Genomic DNA, 18106 nt, shown 5'->3' on the forward strand with positions numbered 1-18106 from the left:
ACTCCTGGGTAAGATTTGTCTCTTATGTTTCCCATTACTCATGGTAAAACCAGTAGCTAGGGCTTTATGTTTGTGTGCGCCAGTGCCCCATGTCCCCCGAGCCCTGCAAAGGACCCATCATGGAGGCCCATACGCTTGGTGGATGGCAGCCCAGAGGAGGAACACGGGGATTAGAGATTCACTGCTTTTATAGTGAGTGGTAGGCAGGCCTGTTCTTTGTCGGGGATTGGGGGAGATGTCACCTCATTCTCCAAGGTTGCTGCAAACACAACCCTGAGACAATCCCGGGCAAAGAGCTTTCAGGGCCTTGCCATACCCAGCAAGAACCCGCAGGGATGCTCCAGGGCCCATGGCAGATTGCTTCTCCCAACAGCTATATAATTACTTGCTCACTGTCTGTCTCTCCAGCTAGAGCATAAGACACATGAGAGCAGAGACTTTGTCATTTTGCATGTCCAGCCCTTTAAAAAGTGCCTGGTACATGGTAGTCGCTCAGTAATTATTTGTTGAATGAATGGATTGATTTACATCCATTGAGCCTTTCATCATTTCCTAGGGCAGACCCAATGCGCCACCCTGAGAATACAGATGAATCAGACATTATCAACTCTGGGGTGGGGGAGTCAGACCCTGATCACACAGTGTGCTCACTGCTGTGATACCTAGAACAACAGAGGCATATTCCCATCTAACCTAAATCCTCACTGCGGACTAAACTATATTTTGCTTAGAAAGAGCTGGAAATAAATGACTTCATGGAGTCCCTGGCCCAGCACAGATGGGCTTTGATTCCCCCGGCAGAGGGTGTGGAAGAGACTCGCCAAAAGTCTGAGAGTAATGAGTGCTCTGAACATAAAGTAAGGTGGGCTGGAGGACAGGGCAGACAAGAAGAAGCTATGTGAGGCGAACGTGATAACCACTACACTACGGAAACACGACAAGAAGAAGCTATGTTAGGTCAGGGGAGGCCTCTGGAAGAAGGTGATGTGTTTTCTTTGTCGTTTTATTAAATTTGTTTTAAAATTTATTTATTTATGTTGAGAGAGAGAGAGAGGACAGGCAGAGGAGGGACAGAGAAAGAGGGAGAGAGAGGATCCTAAGCAGGCTCCGTGCCACCAGCGCAGAGCCCAATGTGGGGCTTTAAGGCACGAACCGTGAGATCATGACCTGAACCGAAACCAAGAGTTGAATGCTTAACCGACTGAGCCACTCGGGGGGCCCCAAGAAGGTGGTGTTTGAGGGACCCCTGGGTGGCTCAGTCGGTTAAGCGTCCAACTCTTGATTTCGGCTCAGGTCATGATCTCACAGTTCGTGAGTTCGAGCCCCACATCATCGGGCTCTGCACCGACAGTGTGGAGCCTGCTTGGGATTCTCTCTCCTTCTCTCTCTGCCCCTCCCCTGCTCCCTCTCTCTCTCTCTCTCTCTCTCTCTCTCTGAAAAAATAAATTAATTAAAAAAAAGAGAGAAGGTGACATTTAAGCAGATGCCTGAATTTAGTGAGAGAGGAGCCAGTTCAGTACGTTGAAGAAGAGGCTCTGGGCAGAAAGAGAAGCAGGTGCTGAGAGCCTGGGGGGTGGGGGGCGGGGAGCACCCCTGTCACTTCTGAGGAGCAGCAACGAGGCCAGTGGCTGAAGTGGATGGAATGAGGAGAAACTGGGGAGAATGAGGTCTCAGAGGTGACTGAGGTCCTTAGAGTATCACAGAGATTCTGGCCCCGGTCAGCACTTTCTAGGAGGGGCTGAGCTGAGACCCATTCAATCAACACGTGCTGTGTGCCTGCCTCAGGCCAATGCTGGTGCTGGGCACTAGCGACCCAGGCACCAGAGGTGTCACCCCTGCTTCCGTGGTAGAAGGACAGATAGCAACAACCAAAGCAGCACGGTTGGTGAGGGCCGCCCCAGGGAGCGGAGGAGCCCAGAGGCGTGAAGGGTCCCTGGGGAGCCATGGCTACACTTCGCTGGGGGAGGTGATTATTGGCTGTGGTGCTAAGATGAGTTGGTGCTTGTCACACGGGCAGTGCCATACACAATAGTCGTGAGTAGAATCGCACCGTGATGAAGGGTGGGGATTGGCAGGAAGAGCAGACCGAGGCCTGGATGGAAACTCTTGTATCAAGAACACCCAGGGGTGCGTGGGTGGCTCAGTCAGTTGAGCATCTGAATCTTGATTTTGGCTCAGGTCACGATCCCAGTGCTCAGTGTGGAGCCTGCTTGGGATTCCTCCCCCCCCCCCCCCAACCCCCAGAACACCCAGAGCTGGCAGGGCCGTCAGACGCTCTCTGGGATACTGTCTCTGAAATCAGCTTCTGTGGAACTCTGCGGAGATACCTCAGGGATGCTGGAGGGGACAAGGAGAAGCTGAGTGGGTAGAATCCAGAAAGCCCACCCTGTCATTTCACAGAAGCAGCTCAGGCTTTGTCTCTATTGCATATTGAGCTTCCCCTAGTTCTGAAAAAATATCTTTAATGCTCGTTCATTTTTGAGAGAGAGAGAGAGAGAGCGCATGCACTCTCAAGTGGGACAGGGACAGAGAGAGGGGGACAGGGGATCCAAAGCAGCCTGATGCTGGGCTTGAGCCCACGAACCATGAGATCATGACCTGAGCCAAAGTGGGACGCTTAACCAACTGAGCCACCCAGGCACCCCAAGCTTCCCATAGATTTTTGTGTAAATAAAGAATCCTGTGGCTGGTTTCTCTGTGCCCCTTTGTCTTCCCTCGCCCAACTCCGATCTGTTCTCCTACTCCAAACTGTTGAAAAGCGCTTTGGAGGCTTTGCTCACAATAGTCCCATACTGGAAACAACCCAAATGTCCTTCAGTGGTCAACAGATCAACAAGTTGTGGTATACTGATAAATGGAACAGCATCGGTGAGCAGCAAAAGCGTTGTGCTGAGGGACAGGCCCAGACACAAAAGAGTGCGTATTGTATTTGAGTCCATTTACATGGACCCACCATGGTGGGTACTCAGATTTAGCGCCTGGCACATAATACGTGCTACCTCGTCGTTTGTTCTTGCTCTCTGAGCCTCAGTTTCCCTGACTGTAAAATGGGGACAAGAAATAGGATCCATTTCTTAGGGTCGCTGCGAATGTTCAACAAGATAACGCCTAAAGAGCGTTTAGCACCAGGCTGCATCGGAACCAGCACTCATGTAACATTACATATTGAGGAGCCCTGAACTGGGCTCTGGGGTGAACGAGGAGCCTGCTTGGGACTCTCCCTCTCTCTCTGCCCCTTCCCTGCTCACATTGTGCACGTATGCACGCATGCACTCTCTCTCTCAAAATTAATACATAAACTTAAGAAATTAAAAAAAAAAGAGTTGTATTTTACTCCATGTAATTTGTCTTAATACAAATCCCTCTGTGAACTCAAACTCATTCCCTTTGCCCTATATATGCTGGAGAGGACCTACGACCCTTGCAGGGGTCCAGATGGGCCCAGAGCTGGCAGGGTGTCTGTGGGGTGGGGGACCCAGGGTCCTGAAGGCATCTCCCCCACAGCCTTCCCCACCTGCCTGTCCTCAGGTTTCTGGGAACGGACTCTCTGGGGAGGGGGTTCCTTGAAGCCTCTGGCCTCTGGGGCCACTCTGTCCTCCTGAGACAATAACCACTGCTGTTTATGGGATGCATACTGGGCCCCTGACACTTTGCTGACACTCTGTCCATAGCACAGGAGGGAGGGCCCAGGCTTGGGGGATGGACCCCTTACCCCACCCCCACTCCCCAGCTTTGTCACTGAGAAGCTGAATGACCTAGATGAAGGAGACGGTAAGCAGCATCACGTCTCCGAGCTGAGGCTGCCTCGTCCCCACATGGGCTCTCAGCACCACTGAGAGCAGAATGAAGTGATGTGTGGGGGTCCTCAGTGCCTGGGAGTCACAGCCATCTGAGGCTCTATCCCAGCCCAGGGTATCCGGGGGGCTGGGTGAGGCAGAACCTGTGTGGGGGCCTGAAGGCCAGGCTAGGCTCTGACTGTGGCATTGTGACTTTCTTGCCGTGTGACCGTGGAAGATGGATAAATGAATTAATATGAATAAAGCACCGAAGCAGTGTCCACATTGGACCAATGTGTCCGGAGTCCCTGTCTCAGAATTGATTCTCTCCTCTATGACATATGGCCCTTGTTGGCTCTACTCGTCATTACTTCTGTGTCCCCACCCGCTTGCCAGGGACCCTCGTCTCTCCCTACCCACAAACGGCAAGCCTCCAAACCCTTCCATTTATCTCAGCTGGGGTTCCCTCCTCTCCCGGCTCAGCAACCACGGGACTCAACAGCCTTCCGGGTGGTTCCCATTCCTCCCCGAATTCTCCCAACCCTGCCCTGTCATTTCTGTACCACGTGCACAGTGCAAGGGATCCAGAAGAGAAGGCTGGTTGCCAGGGCAACGGAGGATAAAGCCCTCGCTCTGCCAGGCTGCTGATTGGCTGAGACACGTCCCGCCTCCTGCCATCCTGAGGGTCGGGGGCAGAGGGAAGTGTCTCCTGGTGGGCAGGGAGACCTACCAGTGTGCCTTGCCAGCCCAGGACTGCCCCCTCCCAGCCCCGTCAGAGTCCTGGGCCTGAGAAGCATTGTCTCCCACGGGAGGCAGTGGCCTCGCCCTTTCTCTGCCTCCAGCACCCAGGGCCGCTGCAGATGGCAGTGTCTCTGGGGACAGCAGCTACGACTGAGTCCACAGGCCGACATTGAGCTGCTCAGGCCGAGGCGGTGCGCTCAGCACAGAGCCCCTGGAACAGGCATCTGCAGGTCGTGAGGTGGGTCTGCGGACAAGCAGGGGGTGGGGGGAAAGGGGCACCGAGTAGTGCCAATGCCTTGGGGGGGGGCAGAAAGAGGGGCTCTACGACCCTCACCCTGTCCTGGATGGGACTTTGGCTAGAGTGGGGGCTGGAAAATTCCTTATAGATCATCTGGAAACCCCCCCTCCCATCTTGTCACTGTGCATGGGAAACCCTGAAGCCCAGAGAGGGTGAGGAGTAGCCCAAGGTCACACAGAAAGCCAGTGAGTGATTTGTCTCAACTAGGAGAAGGTCTAGGGGTCCTCAGTCTGCCCCAGAATGGTTTTTATCACAGGGCTAGAGAGGTTGGGGGGCCCTAAGCTGGGCTTCACAGATTCACACCATTGCAGCCAAAATTGCTACAACTCTGCCCAAGTTCCTCATTCTCATGTTTAAGCTGCAAGGGGACTGGGGTCCTGCCTGCAGCCAAGGGTGGGACACGAATCTTTTGGCCTCAGTCAGGTTAGTTTGGAGCAGCCTTCCTGCTTGGGAGCCCCCTTTCCCAACTTCCCCTCCACAGGCAACGCCAAGCGATTCTGAACTCTTTGGCTTTCCAGAAAGGCAGATGGTTAGGAGGGCATGACTAGGGCACCTTGAGACATTGTGCTTCGGAATAGCCAACGGGGACCCGGGGGGCCAGGGGTGGGCCCCAGGATGGCTACCCCTGGGAAGCAGCGTCTCTCCCCCCCGCCCCCACCCCGGGGTCACAGCCCGCCTTGAAGACCCACCTGGAAGTAATGGGACAAGAGGAGCTGGAGTTTGGAGACAGAGGTCTGAGGAGCTAGGGCTTGTCTTTAGCCTGTCCTGGAGGTCGCTCCATCTGTCCCCTCTCTTCCCTCCCTCAGAAGCCACGGGGGACCTCTGCTCATTTCATTCTGCTCAGGGGTCTTTACCCACCCCACAGGACTCAAACCTCAGGCCATCTCAGGGGGTTTAGGGCCCAGCTCTTAGCTCCCTTCCAATTGGGCAACCCAGGGCAAGTTAGTGAACCCGTGTGGGCCTCAGTTTCTTCATCTGTAAAATGTAGCCATTAACACCTACCCCACAGGCCCCGTATAAGGTTTGTGAACACATTCTAAGAATGTTCTCCCTGCCTGGGCAGGCAGAGGTGGGGCTTCTCACCCTACTCCTTTTATATACCTTAGGAAGGGTTTGAGGGTAAGTTAATGGGTCCTGCTTTATCCCATCTCTGGAAGAGATGGTCTGTGATCTGGCTTTTGAAGTACGAATAGAAGTTTGTCACCTGAACACAGTACAAAGGAGATTCCAGGGAAAATGAAAGCATATGAAAGATAGAGACTGTATGATACGCAGGTGCGCATGGGTGGCTGGCAAGCAGTTCGAGATGATGCCAGGTAGGCCAGGAGATGAGGTTGGGGAGGCTGGCAGAGCACAGATGTGGGTATCTCTGGGTCATTCTAAGGGGTCTGTGTGTATGTAACATTTATGAGGCACCTTGCACCTGTTGCCCTTCATGTTCCTGCTTTCCTGCCACTGGTTCACTGGAAATAATAGGTAATGTTACATGAGTGCTGGTTCTGATGCAGCCTGGTGCTAAAAGCTCTTTAGGCGTTATCTTGTCGAACATTCGCGGCGACCCTAAGAAATGGATCCTATTTCTTATCCCCATTTTACAGTTAGGGAAACTGAGGCTCAGAGAGCAAGAACAAACAACGAGGTAGCACGTATTATGTGCCAGGCGCTAAATCTGAGTATTTTACATAAATTAACCCACTGAACTGTCACAACAGCCATACGGTCTAGGTGGGTGCTATTTTCATTCCCACTTTCCAGATGTGGAAACCCAAGGCCCAAGGATTTGGGGCCGGTGCTTGTTGTCCACAGTCTTATAATTATGATTTTGGGCATGGGCCTGAATTCGACAGCCTGTGCAGACCCTGTTGATATCAACGAGATCCCCTGGGGATTGGGTGTTTGTTCACCAAACCACACCCTGCCAGGATGTGCGGGTGGCTGGGGACCCACTCATCTGTGAGGGCTTGGCAAGCAGCAGCCTCTGAGACCGCACAGTCAGGGCCGGGAGGGGTGGCAAGGAGGAGGCATAGCCCATGTCGTCCTTTACTGAGTGCTCTGTTAGTGTCCCCTTCCACAGGGGACAATGATGCTGAGGCCCAGAGAGGTTAGGCAACTTGCCTGAGGACACATATGCCTGAGAGGGGATTGAACCAGGCCTGGCCTTCAGTCATATATACGCTTCTGAAAGGGTGGGTAGGAGCCAGCTGGTCCCCCCACCCCACCCTGTGATGGGTGCAGCTCTGTTCTTGGCGGGGGCAGGGGGCAGGCTGCTGAGCCACTGCCCTCCACTCTCCTGGGCCTCAGCCGTCCCATCTGTAAGGTGATGCTCACACCTCCTGGCTGTGCGAGGCCTGCGAGCCTCCCTCCGGGCTGGCAGGTGGGCCAAGGGGCGCCTCCGCCACCACTCACCGCCCGTGTCTCGGCAGCTGAGGCCGCCGCGATGCCGCACTTCCTGGACTGGTTCGTGCCCGTGTACCTGGTCATCTCCGTGCTCATCCTGGTGGGCTTCGGCGCCTGCATCTACTACTTCGAGCCTGGCCTGCAGGAGGCGCACAAGTGGCGCATGCAGCGCCCCCTGGTGGACCGTGACCTCCGCAAGACCCTGATGGTCCGCGACAACTTGGCCTTCGGAGGCCCAGAGGTCTGAGCTGACCGGCGCCGGGCACCGGGCGCCCTCCCCCGCCTCGCCCAGCCTGGAGACCCTGAGGCAGAGAGAGGACAACGTCTGCTCCTCCGGGCCACCCCTCTGGAGCTGGGCCCTCCCAGCAGAAGCTTCTGGGTGCCCCGGGTGGACATTGGCTGCACCTGGTGAGATAGGGGCACCTGGGTATCTTGAGGTGTCACTGCTGCTGGCCCAGGGCTTGCTTTCCACCTCAAGCCAGTTCTCTCCACACCTGCCCTCCCCAGCTCTGGGTTTATCCCCCGCTGGCCTCCAGTGCCTTTGTGCTGCCCAGCACTCTCGCCCCTCACCTGGAGTCAGGCGCCGCTGCCCCTGCCTGTCCTAAGTGTCTAGATTCCCACTTCCCCACTGAATCCCCGGTGACACTCAATGGCCCACTCCACCCGAGGAGGCAACCTCCCTGCAGCCTCACATGGCAGGCTTCAAAGCTGACCCAAGGGAAAGGCCCTATTTGGAGGGGTGTCTGCTCCTTCCAGTTCAGCCCCACCCCTCTGGACTCAGACTTGGCAACGGTGAGCGGTGAGCGTGTGTGACGGGGTATGCAGAGGGGTGAGACCACAGAGGACGGAGGGGTGTGTGTGTGTGAAAGAGAGAGAGACAGAGAGATGAGAGAGAGAGTCTGGGAGGGGGGAGTGGGGAGGGGGACAGGCAGGTATGTATGTGTAAGAGGGAGAGCGGGGGACCCAAGCAGGGCGGGAGGTGGCGGGGACGGGGCGAGCCTGTGATAGGCTGCCCACAGCGGTTCTCACCTCCCTCCCTGTGCCAGGTTTCCCTACTCTCTCCTTCCCCAAGGCCCCTGCCCTGTACTGCAGCCCCCAGCACCATCTCCCTGCCCAGCCAACCCCACCAGGGAGCCCTCCTCCTTTGTGGAACACTGTTGCCTCATTTGGGATGTCGAGTAGCAGCCTGTCTCACTCTCCTCCTCTGGGGCTTCCCTCTTAGTTTCTTGCAATAATAAAGACTTCATGACTATTTCTGCAGGACTGTCTCCTTTCCTGAAGGTAGGGTCATGTCTGTCATCTCACTGGATCTTCATAAAAGAAAAAAAACCATAATATTGCCATAAAACCCTTTGTAGGGATGGGGACACTTATTTCAGAGAGGGTAGGTAAAGTAATTTCTCAGCAGCAGCACTATTGACATTTTAGCCCAGATCATTCTTTTTTTTTCATTAAAATTTTTTTTATTTTTATTTATTTTCAGTGAGAGAGAGAGAGAGACAGAGTGTGAGTGGGGGAGGGGCAGAGAGAGAGGGAGACACAGAATCCGAAGCAGGCTCCAGGCTCTGAGCTGTCAGAGCAGAACCCAACTCGAGGCTCTAACCCAAGAACCCTGAGATCATGACCTGAGCCGAAGTCAGATGCTTAACTGACTGAGGCACCCAAGTGCCCCTAGCCCAGATCATTCTTTGTGGTGGGAGACTGCCCTGCGTGTTGTGGGATAATGAGCATCTCTGGTTTCCACCCACTAGAAACCAGTAGCTCTCACCCCCTCCCCCTACTTGGGACAACCAAACCAGTAGCTGGAGTACACGAAGCAGAGTACCAGTTAGGATATGAATTCAGGCACAGAGACGCGAAAACAACGGGGCCTTAAACCAAATAGAATGTTCTTTCTCACAGCACCTTTCATGGGAAGTTTTCTGGAGCTGGTCTGATGGCTGGTTCCACACATGTCCAGGGATCTGTGCTTCTCTGTGGCTATTCCCCGTGCCTGGCATGATGCCTTGGTTGGCAAAATCCAGAGGGCTCGCTTGCACCCCCAGCAGCAAGGTGGAGGGAAGTGTGACCCCTTCCTTCCTTGGAGGACACTCCATGATGGCCGTCCCCCTCCCATCCCCTTACATCCTACTGCTCAATACTTAGTCATATGGTTACTTCTAGCTGGAAGGGAGGCTAGGAAGTATATTCTTTAGCCGGGGGGCTGTATGTTCATTTAAAAGGTCCGCCTCCTGTGCTTGTTTTGGCAGTGCATATACTAAAATTAGAACGATACAGAGAGTATTAGCATGGCCCCTGTGCAAGGATGACACACAAATTCATAAAGTGTTCCTTATTTTTGGCACATGCACCTCAATGTTTATAGCAGCATGATCAACAATGGCCAAAGTAGAGAAAGAGCCCAAATGTCCATCGATGGATGATTGGATGAAGAGGATGTGGTACATAGATACAATGGAGTATTACCGGGCAATCAAAAGGAATGAAATCTTTCCATTTGCAACTACGTGGATGGAACTGGAGGGTATTATGCTAAGCGAAATTAGTCAGAGAAAGACAAAGATCATATGACTTCACTCATATGAGGACTTTAAGATACAAAACAGATGAACATAAGGGAAGGGAAGCAAAAATAATATAAAAACTGGGAGGGGGACAAAACATCAGAGACTCTTTTTTTTTTTTAACGTTTATTTATTTTTGAGACAGAGAGAGACAGAGCATGAACGGGGCAGGGGCAGAGAGAGAGGGAGACACAGAACCGGGAGCAAGCTCCAGGCTCTGAACCATCAGCCCAGAGCCTGACGCGGGGCTCGAACCCGCGGACCGCGAGATCGTGACCTGAGCTGAAGTCGGACGCTTAACCGACTGAGCCACCCAGGCGCCCCAGAGACTCTTAAATATGGAGAACAAACAGAGGGTTACTGGAGGAGGTGTGGGAGGGGGGATGGGCTGAATGGGTAAGGGACATTAAGGAATCTACTGAAATAATTGTTGCACTATATGCTAACTAACTTGGATGTAAATTAAAAAAAAAAGTCCACCTCCTTGGGGTGCCTGGGTGGCTCAGTCGGTTAAGCGTCCCACAACTCTTGATTTAAGCTCACGTCATGATCTCTAAGTCTTGAGATCAAGCCCCTCATCAGGCTCTGCACTGGGTGTGGAGCCTGCTGGAGATCTCTTTCCCTCCCCCTCTGCCTGTACCCTGCTCATGTGTGTGTGTGTGTGTGTGTGTGTGTGTGTGTGTGCGTGTGCGCGCGCTCTTTCTCTCTCTCTCTTTCTCTCAAAACAAAACAAACAAAAACCCAAACGTCTGCCTCCTTGAAAGGGGGAGAACACACGGTCACCACTACCATTTTATTGTCATAAGGATTTGCTGAGGCCACAGGGCAGTGGGCTGAGATTTGGACCAGAAATCCTGACCCCAGACCAGGGCTCACTCTTGCACAGGCCCCATCTAAGGAACGAAGGAAGGCAAAAGTTGCCTCGAGGGCTGGAGCTGCTCTTCCTTCAGGGGGCAAACCGGGTCTTGTATACACCATCTTGCAGAGCCGGGCTGGGGTGAGGCCAGAGAGGCGCCTCGGGCTCACACCCAGGTGCCCCCTTCAATCCTGTGCCCTCGGTGCGTCTCTGGCTTCACCCGAGCCTGGCCCTGCTGTGCCTGCCCCTCCGGCAGGGCATTCTGCAGCTTGGGAGATTTTCCCACCCCCTCCCCGACCACGTGGCTGCCCCTCACTGCCACCCAGCCCTTGTGCAGGCACAAGACACCAAAGTGAAAACAGCTGAAATAAAAGGGTTCGGTTCCAGACTCGTACTTGGCAGGAACCCTAGGGCTCAAGGACGTCGCCAGGACATGCCATCTCTCCGTCTGTCTCTTTGTCTCCCTCAGTCCTGGTTTCCTTTGTGCGGGCATTCTCCACTGGGTGGTAAGGCTCCCCTGGGAGTCCCCGGCTCCCACAGCCTTTGGCGCCCTGATTTCAGGGGAGGGCATGCATCTTGTTGCGGTGAAATCTCAGGGGATGAACTCGCATTGGCCCCCAGGGCACATGAGTTGAGGGCGTGGGATGCCCCGATTGCCAGGCAGCTCTGGTGCCCACCACTGCAGCCAGGGGCAGTTAGCCTGCTGATCACATGGTCCGAGGAGGGGGGCAGGGGTAGGCAGTGGCAGTTGCCTAAAAGAGGGAACGGGTGCCAGGTGAAAAATAGTGGGACTGAGAACGTTTTACAGAGGAGGAGATAAGTACAGAGAGAAAGAACCCACCCAGGCCATCCAGAGGGTTCCACCACCTGGGTTTGCAGCATGAGGGAGGGGAAGGGTAGACAGGAAAGCCCAGAGTCTGGTGAGCGTATGAGTGGGGGCTCTGAGTCTGGCTGTCAGGGCGGGCAGGGTGCGGCACAAGTAGGTGGGCGGGTGAGTGGGCTCTCTGGGGACCCACTGGAGGGTGGAGCCCTTCCAGGGCCTTAAAGATCACCCCACACAAGAATGGAGGGGGGACCAGCACCACCCACCGGGTAGCCGGTCCCTATCTGCCTCAGTTTCTCTGGCTGGGCCAGCCCCAATGTATCTGGGCTCCCTTCCCTGAGGGGGTAAACTTCTTATCTTCCGAGGCTCTGGATTTCACGAGCTAAGTGAGCAGAGGTGTGAGGCCTGGGGCTGAGAGCCGGGGCACCAGGGCTAGAAGCTCAGTGCTACTTATTTATCAGAAAACTGTCTCCCAGCCCTGGTCAGAGGCAGGACCAGAAAGGGCCCAAGCACATGCCCTGTGCATGAGTGCAAGAAACATCATAGATCCCAACTCCACTGGCTTGGGTAAGAAGGGGAAGTTTCCATGAAGACACTGGGGTGTTCAGACCCTGCAGGACAGGAAAGTAGCAGACGTCAGGACAACGAGAACTAGGCACTCAGATTCACACCATTAAGAAAAAAATTTTTGGGGGGGCGCCTGGGTGGCTCAGTCGGTTGGGAGTCCGACTTCAGCTCAGGTCACGATCTCGCGGTCTGTGAGTTCGAGCCCCGCGTCGGGCTCTGGGCTGATGGCTCAGAGCCTGGAGCCTGCTTCCATTTCTGTGTCTCCCCCTCTCTCTGCCCCTCCCCTGTTCATGCTCTGTCTCTCTCTGTCTCAAAAATAAATAAACGTTAAAAAAAAAATTAAAAAAAAATTTTTTTAACTTTATTTATTTATTTTGAGAGAAACAGAGAGAGCATGAGCAGGGGAGGGGCAGAGAGAGGGAGAGAGAGAGAATCCCAACCAGGCTCTGCACTGTCCACACAGAGCCCAATGCCGGCTCGAACTTATGAACCGTGAGATCATGACCTGAGGTGAAATCAGGAGTCGGACGCTTAACCAACTGAGCCACCCAGGTGCCCTATTTCTCACACCATTTTTTATTCTTGCTTCTGCACACCTATTTCACGAGTCACCACCTGACCCCCTGATCATGGCCACCTGCTGTCCAAGTTTGATATCCTACCTGCTCCAGCCATCGGTGTCAGTTATCTGTCCCTCTCTCTGGCCTCAAGCCCAAGTATCTCACGGGAGGGATTCACTGGCTCATTCTAGGTCAGACGCCTATTTTAAACCAGTCATCCAAGGCTGGGGCAGTGTCCTGTGTATGGCCCAGCTTGGGTCAGGGCCCACCTGGACCAACATGGCCCCAGGCTGGGGTCATCTCAGGACAAGGCAGTTCTCTTGGGTGTTGGCAGAGGGGAGAGTTCAGCAGAAATCATGTAAATTGTCCCCTGACCCCCAGTCCAAACACACCAAAAAGGCTCTGTTGGACGTGGATTGGGCTGGACTGGCTGGGCCTGGGAGGACCTCAGGCTAGACCCGGCCTACAGCCAGATTGTTGTGTTACCCAACACAGTGTTTTGGAGAAAAAAAAAAAAAAAGGAAGAAAATCAATTGGCAACATTTATGTCAGGAGATTTCACGTGAAAAATCTCTTTTTCTGACTCCTCTTCAAAAATAAAACTTCGGGGGCACCTGCGTGGCTCAGTTAGTTAAGCATCCGATTCTTGGTTTCGGCTCAGGTCATGATCTCGTGTTTTCGTGGGTTTGAGCCCTGCGTTGGGCTCTGCGCTGGCAGCACGGAGCCTGCTTGGGATTCTCTGTCTCCCTCTCTCTCTGCCCGCCCAGCCCACTTGCACTGTCTCTGTCTCTCTCAAAATAAATAAATGAACTTGAAAAAAAAAAGACTTAAAAAAATAAATAATAAAACTTCTGGCCACACTGGGTCAGAAGAGTGAATGTGTTCAAGGTTATAAACTCATAACCTCGGCAGGGAGGACGTTGACTGTGACCCCACGTGAGGTTTGGGCAGTGGCCAATCCTTCTCATAGGACGTCTGCCTCTGTACAAGGGCTGCCGAGGAGAAGGCCGAGGCTCAGAGAGGGTCTTCTGCTCTTAAACCTGGGCCCTTTCCCGGTTCCCAGGGCTTCTTACATAAATGTTTGTTTACACCTGCTCTTCTCATAAAGAACACAAGAAGATTTCTGTTAAAGAAGCCACACATACATGGGGGTGAGAAGGAAGCATTCCAACTCTGACCCCTGCTGTCATACTATTACTTATCTCTGAGCTTCCTGGCAGCCAGAGGGAAAGAAGAAACACAAAGAGGTCATTTTATTCTTTTTATGTGACAGAAGGGAGAGACTGAATCTTCATGAAAGACAAATTTCTGGTTCTAGATACTAAAAAGAAATGTCTCATATGGGTTGTTGACACAACAAACTGCATTCTCAGCCTTTTTAAAAAATGTTTATTTATTTTTGAGACAGAGAGAGACAGAACATGAACGGGGGAGGGTCAGAGAGAGAGGGAGACACAGAATCCGAAACAGGCTCCAGGCTCTGAGCTGTCAGCACAGAGCCCGACGCGGGGCTCGAACTCACAAACCACGAGATCATGACCCGAGCCGAAGTCGACCGCTTAACCGACTGAGCCACCCAGGCGCCCCCATTCTCAGCATTTTTTACAAGGGGGAGGGTTGACCCAGATAGCAGAGCCTACAGAAAGAGGCCAGTGCGCGAAGACAGATTTTTCATCTGCCAGGGCATGCTAGAGGACTGCACTGGGAACACCTTGAGGTCAGGACCTGACAATACTAAATCCTATAAAACTGCTCACTTACATTGCACGTCCTTGGGCAAGCTTCCTTGGCTCTCGGACACACACGTGAATTCACCGAGCATTTCTGTGTGCCAGGCACTGAGAACCACAGGTGATTAAAGCCCAGATAAATGTCCGCTGCCAGTGCCTGGCATTGTGCTCAGCTCATGGCAGGTTCTCCATGGAAAAATAACCTGCGGGGCGCCTGGGTGGCTCAGTCGGTTAAGCGTCCGACTTCGGCTCAGGTCATGATCTCGCGGTCCGTGGGTTCGAGCCCCGCGTCGGGCTCTGTGCTGACAGCTCGGAGCCCGGAGCCTGTTTCAGATTCTGTGTCTCCCTCTTTCTCTGACCCTCCCCTGTTCATGCTCTCTCTCTCTGTCTCAAAAATAAATAAATGTTAAAAAAATTAAAAAAAAAAAAAAGAAAAAGAACCTGCCAGTTATTTCCTTATCCCTGCTTCGCCTGCCCCACTGGTTGTGGCAAATGTTAAGGCCCTACAGAGGCATGTCACATACCTGCTCTACCCCAGCACTAGGCCTGGCACCAAGAATACAATGACAAAGAAGAAGAAGTCTCTGTATTAAAGGAGCTCACAAACTGGAGGGGAGGACAGATGTGTAAACGAATTACAAAAGTGTGATTGCAGCAAGAGAAGTATGTACGAGAAACTGAAGACAACTGAAGACATGCCTACTCTCGTGGATGGGGTTTGTCAAGGAAAGCTTCCTGGAGGATATAACCACTCAGCTGGGTTTTGAAGGCTGAATAAGAGTTTTCCCTAAGGGGAAAAGGAGTCAGCAAGTGCAAACCCATAACGGCTTGAAAGAACCCCGTCCTCGCTAGAAACTGTGAGTGGTGGGGTGCCTAGGTGGCTCAGTCGGTTAAGCGTCCAACTCTTGATTTCAGCTTAGGTTCGTGGGATCGAACCCCGCATCAGGCTCTACATTGACATCGTGGAGCCTGCTTGGAATTCTCTCTCTCTCTCTCTCTCTCTCTCTGCCCCTCCCTCTGCTCGTGCATGTTCTGTCTCTCAAAAATGAATAAACATGAAAAACAAAACAAAACAAAAAACACCTGTGAGTGGTATCATGTGTTTGAAGCACAGAATGTCAGTGAGTAAGTCAGTAAGTGGTGGGAGGGGAGACTGAATGAGCAGAAGGTGGTTTTTCAAGTAAGGTTTAGATCCGAGGAGAGAACCTGATGACTCTCCAATTGCTTGCCTCCTCCAGGAAGACTTCCCTGACCCCACGAGTAGCTTTCCCCATTACAGCCCTAATCTCGTAGTGTGATTTTGTTCGTACGTCTGTAGAGAGCAGCAATGGTGCCTCTTCATCTCAGACCACACCCTGCCTGGCACTGGGCAGGGCCTCCATGAAAGCATGCTTTTTGAATGAATGGGCTGGTCTCTGGAAGTCCTGCCAGGGGCTACCCATCTGCTTAGATGCTAAGATTTTAGAATGGCTCAGAGCCTTCCTGGGGGCCAGGGGGGGGGAAAAAAAACAACTGTTGTGCAGGTTTTTAAATGTTTGGGGGGATTTTGCAGAGTCCTGAGAGCTTTCCTTTCCCACCATCTGGGAGCTGTCAGGATATGGTGGGTGTGTCTGGGCCAGGCCCAGAACAGGAGGACAAGAGGCGGGAATGTGCAGGGTCCCTGCGTAGGAATGGTTGCAATGTTCAGACTCCGGTCCTGGAGGGTGGGACAGGCTTCTCATTGTTCCACGCCCTCGGCTCTCCACTCTGGCGGGGCGGGAAGGGCTTGGAAAGGCCAGAGACCAGCTTTGGGAGGAGGGCAGAGGCTTCAGGCTTCCTCAAAAGATCATCACACTGTCAGTCAACACACTCACAGAGAACGTTAGGTGGGCAAAGCCCCATTTCTTCCTCCCCATATAGTAGGAGGGGCTCTTCCCCCCTTCCTTCCAGCCACTGGTTCCTTCCTTCCATTTCTTCCATTCCATTTCTCTTCCTTCCATTTCTCTTCCTCCCTTCCTTCCTTCCGTCCAGCCACTGGTTCATTGTGTGAATCTCCGCAAGTCCATTTCCCTGCAGCTGTAAGCAGGCGGAATTGATGTGGACGTCACAGGAAATCATAAGGGTAAATACAAAAGGAAAACAGAATTACAAGGTAACAGTTTCAATGGCTAACGTGGATTGATTTCATTGCACTTCTCACTGTATTCCCACAACCATGCAAGTGGGTCATCAGTCCCGTTCATCAAATATTTCTGGCTCTTCAACTCTCATGTATAGTAGGGTTAACCTCTCTACCTCCTTGTGGTGGGTGGGGCCATGCGACTAATTCTCGCCAGTGAGTTGTGATCAGATGTGAGTCCAGGCCAAAGCATTTCTCTTCCTCCCTTCCTTCCTTTTTCTTTCTTTCTTCCTTTTTCTATCTTTCCCTTTTCTCTCTCTCTCTCTCTCTCTCTCTCTCTTTCTTTTTAAATTTATTTAAGTTCTCTCTACAACTAACGTGGATTTTGAACTCACAACCCCGAGATCAAGAGCGGCACACTCTCCAGACTGAGCCAGCCAGGCGCCCTCAGGCCAAAGCATTTCATAGCAAGTGCACAGCTCTCCACTCCCTTCTCCCCTCTCCCACAATGAGGAGAAAGGCTCCAGCACAGGGCTGCCCCATCAGCCTGGGTCCCAAAGTCAAGATGACTCAGAGCAGAGCCTCCATGGATGCAAACCAGTGTGGACGTGAGAAATGAACGAGAAGTAAATCTTTGTTTTTATAAGCCATTGGGATTTTGGAATTGCTTGTTATTGCAGTATAATTTAACCCATGCTGACTGATAATAATCCCCATTTCTACAGATGAAGAGCTCAGAGAGCTTGTGACCTGTTCAAAATCACACAGCTATAGCAAACCCGAGTTGGATACTCTAAAGCCTGTGCCGCTTGTCTGGGAGGCCACCACAATGGTTTTTTGTTTTTGTTTTTGTTTTTTTGCTTGGGTGAAAGTCTGTCCTCTGAGGTTACTGCCAGGTTTGTGGATCTTTCCTTTGGTGGGAAAGAACAGCAGTACAGATGTGAGGTCATTGCCTCATTGGGCCACTAGAGGGCAGCTTGTCATTACTGGGCAGGCAGTGTCCTCCTGGCCCCCTCAACCCTGGAGGACAGAACAGGGCCGATGGGCAGGGGGGGAATACAGACATGAACCAGATTCGCTTCTGGCTCTCAAGGCCCTAACAGCCTGGCAGGTAGCCGGAGGGAGGAATTCTAGATATTTAAGCTAGAAGAGATCACGTGCAGGCACCTGGGACCTATTTACAAAGGCAACTGAGGCCCAGAAAGGCAAGTGACCTGATGGCAGCTGTATAATGACTCATTTGCCAAAGTGGGGAGAGAATCCAGGACTCCTGACTTCTTCTCAGGGTTTCTTCATCTCAGAGATAATGCAATCCACTGGGGGTGACCAGTAAAGTCTCCCCCCTGCCCAATCGGTCCATGCAGAACTGCGCTGTCCCCTCCCCAAACACCTCCGTTCTTCCTCAAGTTCGGCTGGTCCCCAGGCCTCAAAGCAAGAAGGGACGGGGCAGGAACTCCAGACAGCTTCCCTCCCCCATCCACTGGACTCCAGCAGGTGTTGCCCTGGTAACCAGAGAACAACCAAGTGTGAAAAGAAGGGCCGAAAGCGAGAGAACGGATGAACAGGGGAAGATCACAGGTCCACATATTCACCATTCACTCATTCATTCATTCACTCATTCATTCATTCACTCATTCATTCATTCATTCACTCATTCATTCATTCACTCACTCATTCATTCACTCATTCATTCATT

General features: G+C 52.7%; 1 protein-coding gene and 1 non-coding gene across 2 annotated transcripts; both read left to right on the forward strand.

Moving 5' to 3' along the window:
• The first annotated feature begins 4410 nt into the window (after window positions 1-4410).
• On the forward strand, window positions 4411-8465 carry SMIM45 (small integral membrane protein 45). Its single transcript, XM_060656206.3, has 2 exons — window positions 4411-4755; window positions 7239-8465. The coding sequence occupies exon 2, from the start codon at window positions 7253-7255 to the stop codon at window positions 7457-7459; it is 207 nt and encodes a 68-aa protein (XP_060512189.1). The 5' UTR covers window positions 4411-4755; window positions 7239-7252; the 3' UTR covers window positions 7460-8465.
• A 980-nt stretch (window positions 8466-9445) lies between these two features.
• LOC132660426 (U6 spliceosomal RNA) lies at window positions 9446-9552 on the forward strand. The gene has a single exon (XR_009601777.1). It is a non-coding gene; the product is annotated as a U6 spliceosomal RNA (small nuclear RNA).
• Window positions 9553-18106: the final 8554 nt, after the last annotated feature.

Source organism: Panthera onca, chromosome B4 (genome assembly GCF_046562875.1).
Source record: "Panthera onca isolate mPanOnc1 chromosome B4, mPanOnc1 haplotype 2, whole genome shotgun sequence".
In the NCBI taxonomy this organism is placed as follows: domain Eukaryota; kingdom Metazoa; phylum Chordata; class Mammalia; order Carnivora; family Felidae; genus Panthera; species Panthera onca.

Coding starts and splice junctions, on each gene's coding strand:
- SMIM45 (XM_060656206.3), top strand. CDS start 7,253: ATGCCGCACTTCCTGGACTGGTTCGTGCCCGTGTACCTGGTCATCTCC.